Below are 16873 nucleotides of genomic sequence, written 5' to 3' on the forward strand. Positions count from 1 at the left end.
GCATTTTCCTTCTGTCTGCTTTGTTGCCATGAAGCAAACATGAACAGTGAGGATTTGTGTAGGGCAGGTAGCAGGCGAGCTCACTGTCAAAAATCTATTATTAGGGCTCTGATCTGCACAGACCGACGATGGCTAAACAGGGAGATACTCAGTCTCCAGGAAAGGCAATATAATGAAAGAGGGGATTATTTGTCAATCTGTACATGAATATATTCAAATGGGCATTATTTAAATGAGAACATTTCAAACGGTGAGCCTCTTTCAACCCAAGTGATAATTTATAATAAAGATTGTAACCTAGCATCTTTATTTGAAATGCCTACTTTTGATTGTTCTGCAAATAAAGTACATCTATATTTGTATAACAAGGTCTTTAATAGTTTGATCACTTAAACTTTTAATAAGCTAAGAATGTTTTTACATATGTGAATAACAGGCCAGATTTTTTGCATTACTTTTCTACACACACAAAGAGGAAAAGAGATAAGTGAGTGTAAAATGGAAGGCTCTCCTTTTAGTTATTCTTTTTGGCATGATTTATCACATTTCTATTCATTTAAATTCCATCTTTATCTATCAGGTTATTTTAGACATTCAATGTTAAAGCCTAAGCTCTTATCAATAAAGATGATTACAACAGATAGCTTAAATTTTATGACAGATAGTAGGTGTGTTTTTCTAAAAGCAATTTATGCATCAATAATCATGTGATTGACACATAAAAAAATCCAGCACATTAAAAATGACTTCCCAATTAAAAAAATACCAACACTGTATTTTATGATAGAATTGTAATGTATGGTGTAAGAACTTGAAGCAATCCTGCCAAAATCTTCAGTTGCTGGCATGTGTGAAAATAGTTATTTAAAGAAAAATGTAACTAAAACTTCTGAGCTTCAAATCTGTTTTGTTTTGCAATCTTCCTGATTTTACACAAATATTCACTGATAAATACAACAAAATAAGTGTATGATTAGAGCAGGTTACAATGGATTTGTGTTTATGTAATGCCCAGTCGCAGAGTGCATGCTGCCAAGTTATTGCATTCTAACAATTCACGCCTTAGTAATTATCTTAAAAACACACATAAACTATGTGATGTGAAGTCGATACAAAAAATCCTTTTCTAAGCTACTATATTGATTCACACTTGTGCAAGTTTTCTAAAGTATATAATTTGTACTTACTTCTGGTCTTACACTGACACAGACCTACAAATGACTAACTAAATTTCTAACTTGTATCTTCCGTTATTAGTCTTTCCTACGTTGGTTTTACGATTAAAAACACCTTTAGGAAGTTTGTAACCATACAAGTCAGTGTCCTGTATCTCAAGTAGCTTGATTTCAAATCATTCCTATTTACTTGTAGACTCTAAGAACATTCATGGAATATGCCATTATGATTTATTGAGAAATACGCAATCATTTATTGGATTCTGTAATAACCTCCATGAGAGAAGTAACTTTGGGCTTAAATAGAGAGAAAATCTTAAAAGTTGTCTTTTATAAATTATTCAGAAGTCAATAATAAAGTTTATAAGTCTTAATACTGAACAAAATGTGTTTTGTTTTAATTGCATAAGTAGATACATAATTAATAATTTCAAACAAGCATTCAAAATTTGAAGTTAAGAACCAGAAATTCTTTTTTTTTCTGGCAAAAATAGAACAAATTTGGCAAATAAAATAATTTAAAACAATAAGTTAAATTTTCAAGTGTCTACCACTATTTCAATTTAAATGCCTTCTGCACTCTTTCCTGTGTGTGTGAATTTGCACGTTTGCATATGCAACACACAAAATATATACAGGAAAATGAAACTTATTCCCCATCAATAAAAGACATTAAAAACACAAGGAACAAGAACAAAAACTTCAAATGAATTTACCCCATTGAAAAATGCTTGATTAATTTTTCTCCCAAAGCACCTGTAAATGAATAAAGGTTATCCTCATGAAGTCAGCTGCAAGAAAGACATCTTTAGTTTATGCCATGCAGGACTGATTCTTAACCAGCTCTGAAAGGATCTTACCCACAGGGAGGATTTCATGTGAAAATGTCACACCACAGCTGGATAACACCATTTATATAGGTGATAGTAATCACTGAGTTGGGGGCTATCTTAAGATGCCCTCATTATTTGGGGATGAAGTCAGAGAAAAAGGTCAAAATTTGAAACTAAAACAAGAGCAAAAGAAAAATACTAGGAAAAATAATGAGTCATGCACTCAAGGATGGAGTTTATAATTGTTACTGAGATTAGAGTTTCTTCCAATCAAATAAAGCCAAAGAATTTTTTCTTCCTTTCCTCTCCCCAAATCCAATAAACAATTCAACTGTGTGGTGATACATGAATTAACTGCTGTTTGATACGACAGAAGTTTCTGCATGAATTCTAGAAAAAGGAAAGTTCGGTCATAACAACTTAGTGTTAAGTCTATATTGCCCAAAGAAAGGTAGAGAATTCTTTAGAATCAACGGTTTAGACAGAGTACTTACATGGTGGAGAGCTTAATCAGCCATTCTTGTTAAATAAAAAGTATTTCTTATGAATACCAAACAAGATTACCTTTTATATTGTTTTCACTATGATATCATCGGATGTATAATTCCACTTTCTGATGGAGCAATACTATGATGTATTTCTCCCATAATTGAAATTCAACTTTATAAATCACTTTATTAGTTTGTTTCATATATTTAAGCACCCCTCACCTCCTAAGAATCTAATAATCTGTAGTTGAATTAGAAAAATAGTTATCAAACAGCAAAACTGGGGCTAAGACTTTGGAATGAGGTCATAATTCGCTCTCTTGATGGAACTTTTAAAATAGAGCAGATAGAAGTTATCCTTCTACAGTCTTAATGACTTCTTTTATTTAACAAAAGAAACCTCTCTCTGAAAAAGTAACTCTCAAACTCTTTTGAAGACATTCAAAAGAGCATTTTTATGTTTTGAAGACATAAGTAAAAAGAGCATTTTACATTATGGCATATATAAGTGTATATTATGTGTATAGCTGAAAAAGAAGTCTGACCAAATAATGCTTATCCCAATTATGTGCAAAGCATTCTGACATTTCTTATTCTATTTTACTATTTAAAATCTTGATTACAGTTCAATAACCTTGATTTCACAGTATATTCATGAGTTGGGAACCAACCTTTGAAAAACATTGCTCTTGAATCAAGGCTACTTATATCTGATATAATTCAACTGACATTCCTTAGGTGAGATCTTGTTTTCCCAATGCAAGTCACAGTCCTCTATTAGCTAACACATTTTCTCTAGAAGAACATTCTTGAAATGTGCCCATTTTTCTACAGCAGGTACACTACTCCAGGTGCCTCACTGTTTCCATATGTAAACAACACATAATCTTCATTTCAAAGAGCAGAAATCTTATTCTGAGAAAAATAACAACAATTGAACAAACAGCTGGAGAATATACTGAAAGGGGAAAATATCCTTCAATGGTAATGAAAAGTATGTGTTGTGTTTCAGGTAGCTATCCAAAATTAAACTCTATTTAGTTTTCACTTCGTAAAAATCTGTGATTCATTTGCATCTGTGATTCAAAGTAGACATTGCCATGGTCTGAGAGAACACTGGAACAGATATTAGCACCTTGCTACGGTAAATTTTTAAACATCTTATAAAAATATCTAGCATATTTTATGTAATTTTCATATTAAAGCTGCATTTGAAGTCCTGACAACCATATTTGATAAAACTGTCATAAATTTTGAAACCATTTTATTTAACACAATTTTGCTAGGCTAAGTTTTGCTACAACTCATTCTAAAGGTAGTCTGTTACAGAACTTGCTCTGTCCTAAAATATATCATCATTGCCTATTTAAACTGCTTTTCAGATTTTATTACCTTTAAACTTAAGCAAACACTGCTTTAAAGGAGGAAAATCATATAAATTTTGTCAATGTAGAGAAAGGCTATTTTCAAAACAGATTGCTTCATGTGAAGAAACTTAATATAGAACCTATATGAAATGAGGTACAAGTCCTTTTAAATGTTAGGAATTTTTTGTTGTTTAAAATGAAAGTTCCACCCAGGCTTACCTAAGCTTATAGCCCAAGTGAATATTTATATAGGAATTTATAAATCTTAGAAATAGAGTTTTGTGGAAATGCTAACAGGCCCTGAGGTATGGCTGAACTTGTTTTCAGGTACTGCTATAATTTCCAGTGTGTGTATGCTAAAGACTGCAACACAAAAGACTTTTTCTAATGCTGTAATTTTGTTGTTTTATTAGACTGAGTTATAGTATGTGAAAATATTCAGAAATTGCAGCTTAAATAAGAAAACGTGTATGGTGTTACTTATATAAAATACTACTGCAATAGTTCTTTTATTAATTTTTAATGTTCAGCACCCTCTGTGACCTCCTTTCTTCTCTTGCTGTCAACATGGCAGGCTGGAAAAATTGAAATGGGCTGACAGAAAACATAGTGCATGTTACAGCCCAACTCTGGAGTCTCTTGACTCTCTTTCTGTGGCACACGCTAACGTGGCCATGTTATTCTGCATTACAATGATATTTAAGGCCCTGTTTGATAGCTCCTGATAAAAGCGAGCTGTGTCTGGAGCCTGAGCAGGTGCTCCTCATCAGCCCTCTTCTTTCTGACATTGTGGGAATGGCATTCAACTGAAAGCAGAATATAACCGTTTTTGTTCATCATGGCTCATAGACATACTTCATACTCTCAAAACAGAATACCTCAGCATGGATAGAGCTTTATTTGTGTCTGTCCAGCCTCTTCCAAAAGCACATTTTGGTCTGATTCAGTAATGCTTTTCTTGAACAGTGGGACACTGCTATGTTATATATATATTTACCACTTTCTCTATCACCAAGGAGACTAACCCCCATACCAGTACAGTCAAGAACCTTACAGCATTGCCTGTGCAAGATCAAATTCATGTTGTCACAGTCACAGAGTGCACAGGGTTAAGGTACTGAACAGGACCTTGAGATTAAAATCTCTCTTTCTTTTTCAAATTCAAGTGTATGATGATGAGAAAAAGAGTGCAAAGGTGTGAGGTCTGTAAATGTCTTGTCAGCTGATGCTAAATTCAGTGCTTTAATGGTTTGTTTGGGACAGTTGTGAAAGCAAGGTTTTTGAAGAAAGTAGATGTCTAAATACTAGGAAGAATGAAAACTAGTCCAGACTATGAAAAAGATATTATAATGAGGGTGCTTACATTTTTCTCTTGGAGGGTCCTGGTATTAAGTGCCGAAAGAACTGAGAGACAATGAGAAAGTATTAGGAAAACATGGAGCACAAGAGAATAGACCTTTTCTTGATATTCTTTCATCCTGTGCTAACAGTCACTTGGGTTTTCACATTCAATTCATTCTGTCTGTCATAATTATTAGGAATATTGACCAGCTATTGGAATCATAAAGGACACAAAACTCTTTCTCTGCAACATGATCTCCTGATTTTTCAGCAACCCCCAAGGAAGGCTAAAGCAAGAAGTGGGCAACACCTACCAGACACTCCTCCATAGGTAGTTCGCTTTGCAATCCCCACTGCTGGCCAGGGTGTGCCATCAGATTTTAATCCCATCAGACCCGAGACAGTGTTGGTGGCTGTAACACCATCTGCACCACCTGTGAAAGACACATCAACATTTTCATGCGGCTCTTAAAGACATGATAGTTAAAACCCATTAAGCCCTTACAACCCAGAAAAATGCACATTCTACTATTTCTTGAGAACATGTCTTCTCTTCAAGATCTTCACTAATCTATCTCCTACATTTATGTTTAAAATTTTATTAAAAAAGTTTTAATGACCACAACTTTACTGTCTCTATTATTATACTGACTTGTTAATACCAGATGTTTTGTATTCAGTGTTATTTTCCAGGTAATTTATATTGCCTTTGCAAGTCAGTGTGCAATTTCCCTGGGATAGAACACAAGCATGTGTGATTTATGTATTCGACAGATATTTATTGAGCATGTGTTTAAGGAAGTCAGCTAGGGCCTATAAAATATAAAGAGAACTCGTAAGAAATCTCACATTGTGGAAACCGGAATTGGTTTTTTTTTTTTTACTTCATTACAGGTTAATATGCTGAATTGTTACATTATGAGGTCATTTATTTTTTGGGGAGGTTTGCTGTGACTGTGTTTTTTGTTCCCATAATGTGTGAAATAAGTGTTTATTAGGAAAAACTATAAATGATCTTGTGTTTCCAGATCAAAGTTCACGGTCCATTTGCTAGTGTGAGTCCAGTTGTGGACTCCTGTGCTTGTGGGATCAAGTGCTCAATTGGAAACTTTTAAATTTTAAACAAAAAAAAAATATGCACATGTGTTTGTAGGAAAAGACATACTTGGTATGGCTACATGATATGGGCCAGTATTTATAATACTGAGCAACTTACTCAAGTCAAGTTCTTACCTTCCTTTGCAGCTCTTGCGATGCTCACAATATCGGTGACATTTGGGGTCAACTTGGCAAAAAAAGGAATCCGAACAGCTTGCCTAACCCAGCGGCAGATGTTCCGCACCAGCTCTGGATCCTGTTCAAATAGGTCAGTTAAATATAGAACATAATTAAAGAATTGTGATCAAAATGTGTATTGGAACAGCAGCAAAGTTGGAGACGTGCAAGACAAATTCAACTTGACAATGAGCTACATGAGATATTTCTCAAATTCCTCCTCAGTATTACACCTAGACTCATTAGGGAACTAAGGTTAACACACTTCAAGTGAACAGCAAATTCATCACATAAAGGTTAAATTCCTCAAGAGAGCTTTTAGAAAATAAAATTTCAAAGACCAAAGTGGAAGAAAGTGTTTCCCACTTTCAGTTAAATATTATCAGGAATGAAACACAAACTTTTGATGGTAAGTACAGGATACATTACAAAATTTCTAGTTATCTCATTGGTTTAAGCAAAATAAAAAAATATTTAAACAGCTGACCCTCAAGTGAATGATATTAAATTCACTTGTTGTTTTCATTTCTTAGACTTAGTCTTTACGTGTATTCAAAATAAATCTATCTATAACTTCATCATCAATCTATATGTGATATATACTATATGCTGATATGGAATAATTCAGCCTTGTATCATACATGAGCTGATCAGCAACTTTAAATTACTTTTGTAAATGTTACCAATATCGGTGCAGCATTTTTTAACACTCACATACTTGAAAGAATTGATCAAAATGACAAAAAATGAAATAAAATATCAAATGCTCATTTTAAAAAGCAAGAAATAGACATTTTCTTTTCCTATTTTCTGTGATTTTCCAGGCTTTTATTTTCTCATGGCGGGGGGAAGTATCATTTAGAGGGCAAACACCTATCCTTTCCGTTGAAATAACTTAGCTACAGTACAGTAATGTTCTTTGATTTCAACGCATACAATAGTCCTTTTTTCATTACTTTTAGTGCAAAATTTATTCTGACAGGTACTGATAATGTGCTTTGATAAATTACCTTAAACTATGCAATAGCAATTCATTATTGAACTTGGTAATATTATCTTAGCAAGTTAAAATGTTTTTGAATAAAAGAAAAGCCTAGAAAAATACAGTCATATATTTAAACTATGAAATAGGCAAGCATATCATTTGTAATTAATATTTTTATATGTAAGAAAGTTGCTCTTTGCATTTTAACCTTTGAAATTCCTTTAAGATGAGATTTCTAATGTTATAACCTTTAGAAAGAACCTTTTCACTTAGGTTTAATGTGTCTTGATCCGTCATCCTGTATTACTTGAAAAGTTATGCATTTTTGTGCTAAGATACTGCAATGAGGTAATTTCTGTTGATTGTTATCGTCTCTATTCAGCAAAACAATACTTTTAAAAAGAAGTCTTTGGCTTGGCTTGTTCTTTTTTTAGTACAGTAATTTCTTCATTAAACATAAATATTAAAAAAGTACTATATGGAATGCTCTATAGGGCATACTGTGCATTATGAATAGTAAAATGTGGAGACTTAGCTGTACAAATTCTAACTCATGAAAATGGAGATCTGCCCCTGCCCATGCAATGCTCATGAAATATTTATAACCACTGCATTGGTATTATGAAGGCAGTTGCATCTTTGTGACTTTCATTTCTAAGTTATGAATTTCCATGGGACTTAGCCTAGAAATGACAGTAACTCTAGATATAAATTGCATGTCCTTTGTGAAAGCTCTCTTTAAGGTAGAATTTGACAATAATTTAAAGATCACTTGAATTGCATAATACATGGAACGTATTCTGATAAGCATTACTGAAACAACTTTGTAATATTATTTGGTTCCAATAGAATAAACACTAATAATCTGATATAGGCTTCTAAGTGGCTTTCAATACTATTGACCCCCATGCTATAATAATTTAGTTTGAACATTTGTCAGACTTTTTTTTTCTGATTTTCACTAGATGACTGCTTTAAATGACTGCCTATTACCCATTGTTTAACAACTTGGAATTTGTTCAAAGGTTTTCTAATCCTTAGAAATATATGGATTTTGGGTTAGCACTGTTTATTCGAATCATCTGTGTCTATTTGGAGATACCATAATATGACCCTCCCATACTTCCATGAGTTACATTGACAGTGTTCACATATATTTTTCTCATCTTCATACTTAGCTAAGTCTGCTGCTGAACTAATCATCATAGCCAGTATAAGTACGGTTTGGTTATCTGAAAATTTTAAAAACAACTTCTAACCAAAATTATTGTAAAAAAAGAATTTTTTTTTTTTTTTTTTTTTTTGAGACAGAGTCTTGCCCTGTTGCCAGGCTCCAGGCTGGAGTGCAGTGGCGCAATCTCGGTTCACTGCAACCTCTGCTTCCCGGGTTCAACAATTCTCCTGCCTCAGCCTCCCGAGTAGCTGGGACCACAAGTGCGCGCCACCATGCCCACCTAATTTTGTAGTTTTTAGTAGAGACGGGGTTTTACCATGTTATCAATATCTTGACCTTGTGATCTGCCCACCTCGGCCTCCGAAAGTGCTGGGATTATAGGCGTGAGCCACCGTGCCCGGCAATTATTGTAAAAATTATTGATTGTTTTGTGTATTGCAAAATTTTGTTTGACAGGTATAATAGAGAATATTCTAATACAATTAGAAATGTGGTGAGGCCAATAATATCATGAAATGAATCTATATACTTTTGGGGAAAAGAGTAGAGTGTAACTATTTACGCTTTCCTGGTTTCGTTAAAATTTTGATATTAATGTTCAAAATCCAAAAGCAATTAATAATGTGTCTGTGTCTTGACCTTCTCATTTTCTAGTCATAACATCAGATGGCTTTGCCTTTTATAACAAGCCAGTTTTTAGAATCTTATTGAAATAAATAAGTTTTAGACAATTTCTAATTCTTCCCCAAATCTTCAGGATCAAATATATGCCAAAGTACTCTTATCTCTCAGACAAATTAAAAGTTTACTATTACCAACACCAATAAAAAGGAACAAAAGAAAACAATTATTGACTGCTCTATTTACAGGCAATGAAAAATATTTGTTGTGTCAATGAATGAGGAATGAGTAAAAACTTGGCAACTTGGCATATTTTCAGATTATTTCTTTATATAGCCATGAAAGTAGAAAGTATGTCTAGATTTAGGAAAAACCCAGATATATTTTATGATAGTGTCTAAAATCATGAAAACTAGGAAGACTACTTTATAAATCGGGAGTAATTCTGTGAAAAAGGGATGGATAATTAAGCAAAATAGAATAGCTTAACAAATTTTTTAAAGTGTCTAATACACAAAACATCTACCTACATTATAAGTGCTTCATTGATGCTTTCTAAAGGCATTAATTATGCTCCTCCCTGAACATGATTTACAATCTCTCCACAGTAGTTGTCTGTGTGTGCATGTGTGTGTGTGTGTGTGTGTGTGTGCGTGCATGTTCTTCAATACCTGTTAACTCTTTTGTTATTCAATGTGATCAATAAAGAAAGCTCTGAGGCAATAAAACAATTTCCTGTGATGGAGGGAAATGACATTATAAGCAGAAGGCCACTTGAAGCCCATAAGAGAATGAGTGACAGATGTAGGAAGCAAATGGTGGTCTTGAGGATACTACTTGAAGTGAAGGTACCAGACCAGACCTGTGAAATGCTGAGAGTTTTGATAAAAGCAAACTAGAGACAAATTTGGCCTATTTGAATATTTTGATGAGTTACAGCCCAGTGTCTGCCTGCAACTAATCTTATCAAGAATAGATTCCTATGAAAATCAAACAATGATGACCACACTACTAGAAAATGTAATGCTGAGGAATATAGATTACTTGCTGCAGTGGTGTCCATTATGAAAAACTGGTTGTTTTTAAAGCTTAATTTCTAATCTGGGCCACAAGATATTAATTTTTAATTCCAGTAACTACTCTGTATTTAGTTATACATTAAGGGAGTTCTGAAGATGATCCATCTGCTGCTTTTGAGACCCTGAAGATGACCTCTTCATTGTAGGGCAGGCATTTCCACCAATTACTTAGGGCATCACATCTCACTGGTTTCATGCCCTCTGTAAAGGAATAAGCACTACAGAATGAGACTGAGAATTTCCTGATAAGCTAAATTACAAGTGAAATTTTGACTTGAAGAAACATTTCTTTCCGATTTACCTAGTAATTTTCACTCTGTACAATTCTTTTCAAAATGGCCTTCTTAGAAGCTGGCATTTCAGTGAATCCACTGAAAAATTTTACCATTTATAAAATGTTTTTCATTAAGCAACTCTTAATTCACATGACATGCCAAGAGGTGGCTAAAATTTTCATTACATCCATGTTTCTGATGGAATGAACTGGGGCCCAGAAGACCAATTTCACCTTCTTAATTTTCCTTCCCATTATCATGTCCTAAACCACCTTCTTCTTTAGCAAAATTGCTCCCCAAAGTGAAATTCAGTCATCAACTGTGAACTAGAACTATAAAAGGCTTGTACTTCACTTATACCTGTAAGATTAGAAGTAGCTGCAAAATAATGAGAAAAGAAGGATATATTATCCTTCTATGTCAATAAAACAGGAAAGGTGGTCAACTATTCCAGGTACAATTATAATATTAGTGAATGCAAAGATTATGTGTTGGAATGGAGGTGTTTTTATTAACTTATTTTTTTAGCATGTGTCCTTGCATCTGTTTTCCTGACTTAAGAATTCTAATGGTGGGTACAACCACTTTGGAAAATTAGTTGCGCAGTTTTCTATAAAGATGAACTCTTAATTAGATATACAAGAGAAATGAAAGCACACTTCTACATTAAAAATTGCACATGAATACTCACAGGAACTCTTTTAAAATAGGCCCAAATTTGAAATAACCCCAACGTTCATCAATATTTGAGTGGATAAAGTTGTTGCCTATCCACAAAAGGGAATATGATTGTGCCACTAAAAGGAACTAATGAATCATGCCACAACTTGGAGTTAATAAAACAAAATGATGCTGTTTTATTACAGAAGTATAAAGTTACAGCATATAGCGTATAAAGCATATAGTGTATACTTCTGTAACTATATACTTTTATTACAGAAGTCTTAGAAATTCTGTAAGAGGAAAAACTATGAGTATGAACAGCAGAGCAGTGGTTGCTAAGACTGAGAATTAGGCATGGAGGAGGAATTAAGTGGAAACAACTGTAAGAAAATTTTTGAGGGTAAAGAAAATGTTCCATATTTTTTAAAGGAAAACTATTGATATATCTGAAGATATTAAATTAAAATGTTAATATTTTTAAAACATTGTGAAAAGACAAGGTACAAAGTGGGAAAGATTTTGCAACACAACTCATAAAGGAGTAGTATCCAGAATTTATAAAGAACCATCTGCAAATTAATGAGAAAAATGGGCAAAATTTTAACATACTTCATTCACCAAATATGAAATCCAAATGGCCAAAAAAAATATAAAATGTTATCAGCCTTATGAACACCTTTCATATTTTTTTCCATATAAAAAAATGCTCATTTAAACCACAATGTGAACCATTATATATCTACCAGATTGGGGGGCTGGGGTAAAGCCAAGTACAAGAATCTTTGGGAAACAGTTTGGCATGATCTAAGTTCCACTCTTACCTATATGTCCTTTTAAAGATGTAAACTCCAGAATACATGTTCAAAATATCCATAGTAGCACTGTTTGAAAGATCTCAAAGTGGAAACATCAAAATTTATCAAGAGTAAAATGAAAAATAAATGGTTATACATTTATACAGTGGAATAAACACACTATAGCTACCTACAATGATAAGGATGAATCTCATAATGCTTAGCAAAAGAAACCAGTCTCAAAGGTATACTATATAATTTGAGTCACATAAATTTCAAAAATAGAAACTAAATATGATCTTTAGAGACATATACGGGTGGTAAAACTGAAGAAAAGCAGAGTAGAGATGGTGTTAAAGTGGACAGAGAAGGTTGTGTTAGGGAGCTTTTGAGGTGTCAGAGATGTTCTATTTGTTGACCTGGTGGTCACATGGTGTGCACATGATTTGTTAAAAAAAAACTATACATGTGTGTAGGTATTTGTGCATACATGCATACATGTTTCATGTACTTTGTCTATATTCCACAATAAGAAAATATACAAATGACCAGTAAATATAAAAAGACATTCGGGTGAAGGGGAGAAGAAAAGCAAAGCACACTGCCATGTGTGTACCTACGCAGCTGTCTTGCATGCTCTGCTCATGTACCCCAAAGCCTAAAATCCAATAAAAAATTTAAAAAAAAAAGACATTCAATCTCACCAGTAATTTAAAAAATAAAAAAAACCATTTTTTCCATTTTTTGGAAAAAATATAAAAGACTGATAAGATCCCTCTTTGCTGAGGTTGCAAAGAAATAGACATGCTCATATGCTGTCAATAGGAAAGTAAACGAATAATTCTTTTTTGAAGAACAATGTGGCAATATGTAGAAAAATGTAAAGCTCATCTTTTGTTTTCAATTCCAATTCCAAATATCTGTCCTAATGAAATTCAAGTGCACTCAAGATACGTGTACAAAGATGTCTGCCATTCACTACACCATTGTTTGTGGTAGTGATAAAAATGAATAAATGTCAATAAGGGAAGATTCGTGAAAAGTATTATAACCTATAAAAGGAAATACTATGTAGCCATTAAAAATAAATCTTTATAAACTAGGCATGGAAAGTTATACAAAACACATTAAGTGAACAAAGGCAAGACACAGAATAACATATGCGTAGCATAATCCTGTTTATAAAATATAAATATGTACATATATTTATACAGAGATATGAAAAACAGACTACAAATTTATGCTGTAACCTGTTAGCAGTGATTACCTCTGAAATGTTCCATATTTTGAATGTGGTGTACTCGGGTATACATATTTGGCAAAACACATCAAACTCTACACTTAAGTGTGTTCACACTAACATAGGTAAATTATTTCTAATATGGGTAAATTTCATCTAATATTATAAAAATAATCTAAGGGTACTCAAATATAAATAGACAAATGAAAGAAAGTGGCATTGTGGGTAATGTCGGTTCTACCCTTTTAGCAAATATTTATTGACCACGAGGCACTACAACTTTTCTGTGCTGAATACAAAGATGAATGAAACAAGGAAGTTAGAGTCTGTGAGGAAATGAAACTCAGGCACGTGATAAAATGGACATTTGCTATTAAGTGTCAAAAAAGACATCCTAATAGTGTTCTATCATTTCAGATTATTTCAGAGCATGTAGCACAGAACCTGACATATAGTAGGCATTCAGCAAGTGTTGTTGACTTGGTAGAGCTTGCACCACACAAAGTGACACCAACTTTCTTATTTCTATGTACTTGGAAGAAAATGGAAAGTATAGAATACTGGGGATAACCTAATGGACAACTGTTTTAGGTACTATGTTGGATGATAGAGATTCAGAGATGTGTGATATGCTATTGCTATTCTTTAAAAACATAAACCAAGATACTTTATAATCTAGTGGAGAAAAATGCATACAACAAACATATAATGTGATTATACAATGTTGTAAGTGTATATACCTGGAGTGTGTGTGTGTGTGTGTGTGTGTGGCCACTTTCTTGTGCCTTAAGGAGACTTAGGTCTGTTGCCCTCTCCTCTGCAGGTACATAGCCTTCTCCATTCTGTTTCTCATTTCAAGTTATTTCTTATTTCTCTCTCTCTGCCTAGAATGCCCTTCATCTTTTGTCCCTTGAATAACACCCCTCAAAGCAGCCCTCCATGACAAATTCTTCCATCCTACTTCAACACAGGATGGATTAGTAAATGACTGCCTCTTTAGTGCTCCGATAATGTTTATTACTGCATTTATCATAGTGTTTTATAATCATCTTCTCTGCTTAATAATCAATTTCTTTCTACTAGACTATTAGGATGTATTTTATTCTTTTATCCTAGCAAAGAGCCTGGTACATGAAAGACAATAAATACCATGTTGAATGAAAGAATGAAGAATTTCTAATCGCATACCAGCTTTCCATCATGAGCCACAAAACATTTGTATCTCCTCTTCCAATGGAGCCAAAATAAGTGGGAGACACAGGATATTGGTAGCTCTTGCTCCAGGAGTCAATCGAGTTTGAAAACAGTCTTCTGATGTTCCCCATCAGTGAGCTAAAATTCTTGGAGAGAATTGTCCTCTACTGTGGTCTGGAAGTCCATGAGAATCTATCTGAGAGCCCAGGCTGACCATGATTCTTTCCATCTGAATCTTTAATATATTGAGGGTTTTCTAGAGTTTGTACATCTGACCCTGCCTGAACTCCAGTCCTTAGTCCCTGGGACCTTGAGGGGAAGGGAGATGCTATACATATTTTTGTCAGCTAAAGGGAACTGCATTCCTGTTTTGTTTCTTTAAATATTATTTCCTGTGAATATAGCTTAATACTGTTCTTTCCTTCCTTTCTGACAGGATTTCCCTAGTGTACCATTCCTGACATTGGTTTTTTTTTTTTTTTTTTTTTTGAGACGGAGTCTAGCTCTGCTGCCCAGGCTAGAGTACAGTGGCCTGATCTCGGCTCACTACAACCTCTGCCTTCCAGGTTCAAGCAATTCTTTGCCTCAGTCTCCCAATTAGCTGGAATTACAGGTGCCCGCCACCACACCTGGCCATCCAGCTAATTTTTTTTTTTGTATTTTCAGTAAAGATGGGGTTTCACCATCTTGGCCAGGCTGGTCTTGAACTCCTGATCTCGTGATCCACCCACTTCAGCCTCCCAAAGTGCTGGGATTACAGGCATTAGTCACCCACCACGCCCAGCCTCCTCTGACATTCTTAGTGTCAATGTTCCCCATTCCCACACACTTAATCTCTAAAGCCTTTTTTTTTAAACAAATGGACAAGAATTGCCAAAACGACTCACTGTTTAGTTAATTCCTTACTGCCAGTGTTCTTTCAGGCACTGTTTTAATTCTGTCAGGAATCCCAGATTCTCTCCACTAGCTCACTTCTTTTTTACTCTCAAATGGCAGTGTTAACTGTAAAGATCAGCCCTGAAAGCTATTCAAATTTCAAATCTACTCCACCACAATTTGTTCCTAGGAAATCAGATTCAGATTTAATAGAATTATCTTGCTGGCTAATTCCAACAGGAAATCTGCTGCCTCACCTGGCCATAGTAATGAAGTTTGAGAGATAGCTGCCCAATAAACAGATAAATGAACACTTTCTGCCCACAGTTTCATGTGCTATTCTAGACACTGAGTCTCTCAGGACACTGTTCTTTATAGCACTATTGCTATCTTCTTATTATAAATACCTTGAGTCTCTATTTCAGGAATCTCATGTTGCAACAAAGAAATGGAAGCAGGGTTCAGACCCTGCAAGGTAGAGGAAACTCCGCAATTAAAGGGTTAACTTTCTGAAATGTTGAGGAGTCACAGAATCTTTCACCAGAACTGATGAGGAGATATGCAAAGGTAACTAAGTTCTGAAGAGGTCTTAGAAAAATACATGCAGAAGCAGGCAACGGCAGCAGACATACATGAACCACTCAGATCTACCTTCAGGAACAGACTGTGGCCCAGCTGCAAGTGTGGTGAGCTGACTGCCTCTAACTGCTTCCTCCTTTAGGTGTGCCTCGCTTCTAAATTGGGTCATGCTCCTTTCAGGGAGACCCCAGTGAATGACAGCAAAACTGTAGTACAAGGGTCTAGCTATTTCTGGTGAATGTGGGACTCCTCTAATAGATACTCTTTGTCCTGAAGCTCCCTACTGGGCTGGCAAAGATTTTTCTCGTGTCTGTATCAGGGTGTGATGGCTCCCCTTTTCCAATTCTGCTTCCTCTTTTTTCCTTTCACAAGCATTTCTCTCCAATAAACCTTTCGCCCTCCGAACTCCCTCTTTGTGTCTGATTCCTGGAGGACTCAACTGACACAACAGTTCTCTACTTGTACGAAGAATTCTCCCTGTAAGAGGATAAGGCTATATTCTAGGAAAGTCAAAGAAGAAAAAAGCTTGCCCAAATGACCCCAGGATATCTCCTTGAGAGGAATTCAAGAAAGTTATGCTGGATCCAAATGAATCTCTCAAATTTCTTCTGAATTCTAGTTCTAATCTTTGGCTTGACAGAACAAGGTCTCCTGGAATGTCCTGAATAGTTAAGTGTTGCTGGTAACCTACCCAGCAATAGCCAGTATATGCTCAGGGTAAAGAAAAGGCCCAATACCAGGAGGCAGGGCTAACTTTTCTTCTAGTGAAGACTGCTTTTAGGGACATGGTAGAAGACAATGATTGAGTGACCTCTGTGGAAAGATAACTCAGAGACATCCTTAGAGAGTTTAGATACCTACCTGATCTCTTGATTCAGAACCTGCTCAAAGTCACTATTGTGATGTTGGACCCT

General features: G+C 34.7%; 1 protein-coding gene across 4 annotated transcripts in view; it reads right to left on the bottom strand.

The window, feature by feature from the left end:
• DPYD (dihydropyrimidine dehydrogenase) overlaps window positions 1-16873 on the bottom strand; it is an 895784-nt gene that overhangs the window by 213687 nt on the left and 665224 nt on the right. For all 4 annotated transcript variants that reach the window (XR_008473049.2, XM_035252229.3, XM_054236576.2 and 1 more), the window contains 2 exons: window positions 6438-6558; window positions 5519-5638 (listed from right to left, as the gene is read on the bottom strand). Coding sequence is in view for 3 of the 4 variants with exons in the window: in XM_035252229.3 (XP_035108120.1) it covers window positions 5519-5638; window positions 6438-6558 (241 nt within the window). In the remaining variant the exon portion in view is untranslated. The remainder of the gene's footprint in view (window positions 1-5518; window positions 5639-6437; window positions 6559-16873) is intronic.

This window comes from Callithrix jacchus, chromosome 7 (assembly GCF_049354715.1).
Source record: "Callithrix jacchus isolate 240 chromosome 7, calJac240_pri, whole genome shotgun sequence".
In the NCBI taxonomy this organism is placed as follows: Eukaryota; Metazoa; Chordata; class Mammalia; order Primates; family Cebidae; genus Callithrix; species Callithrix jacchus.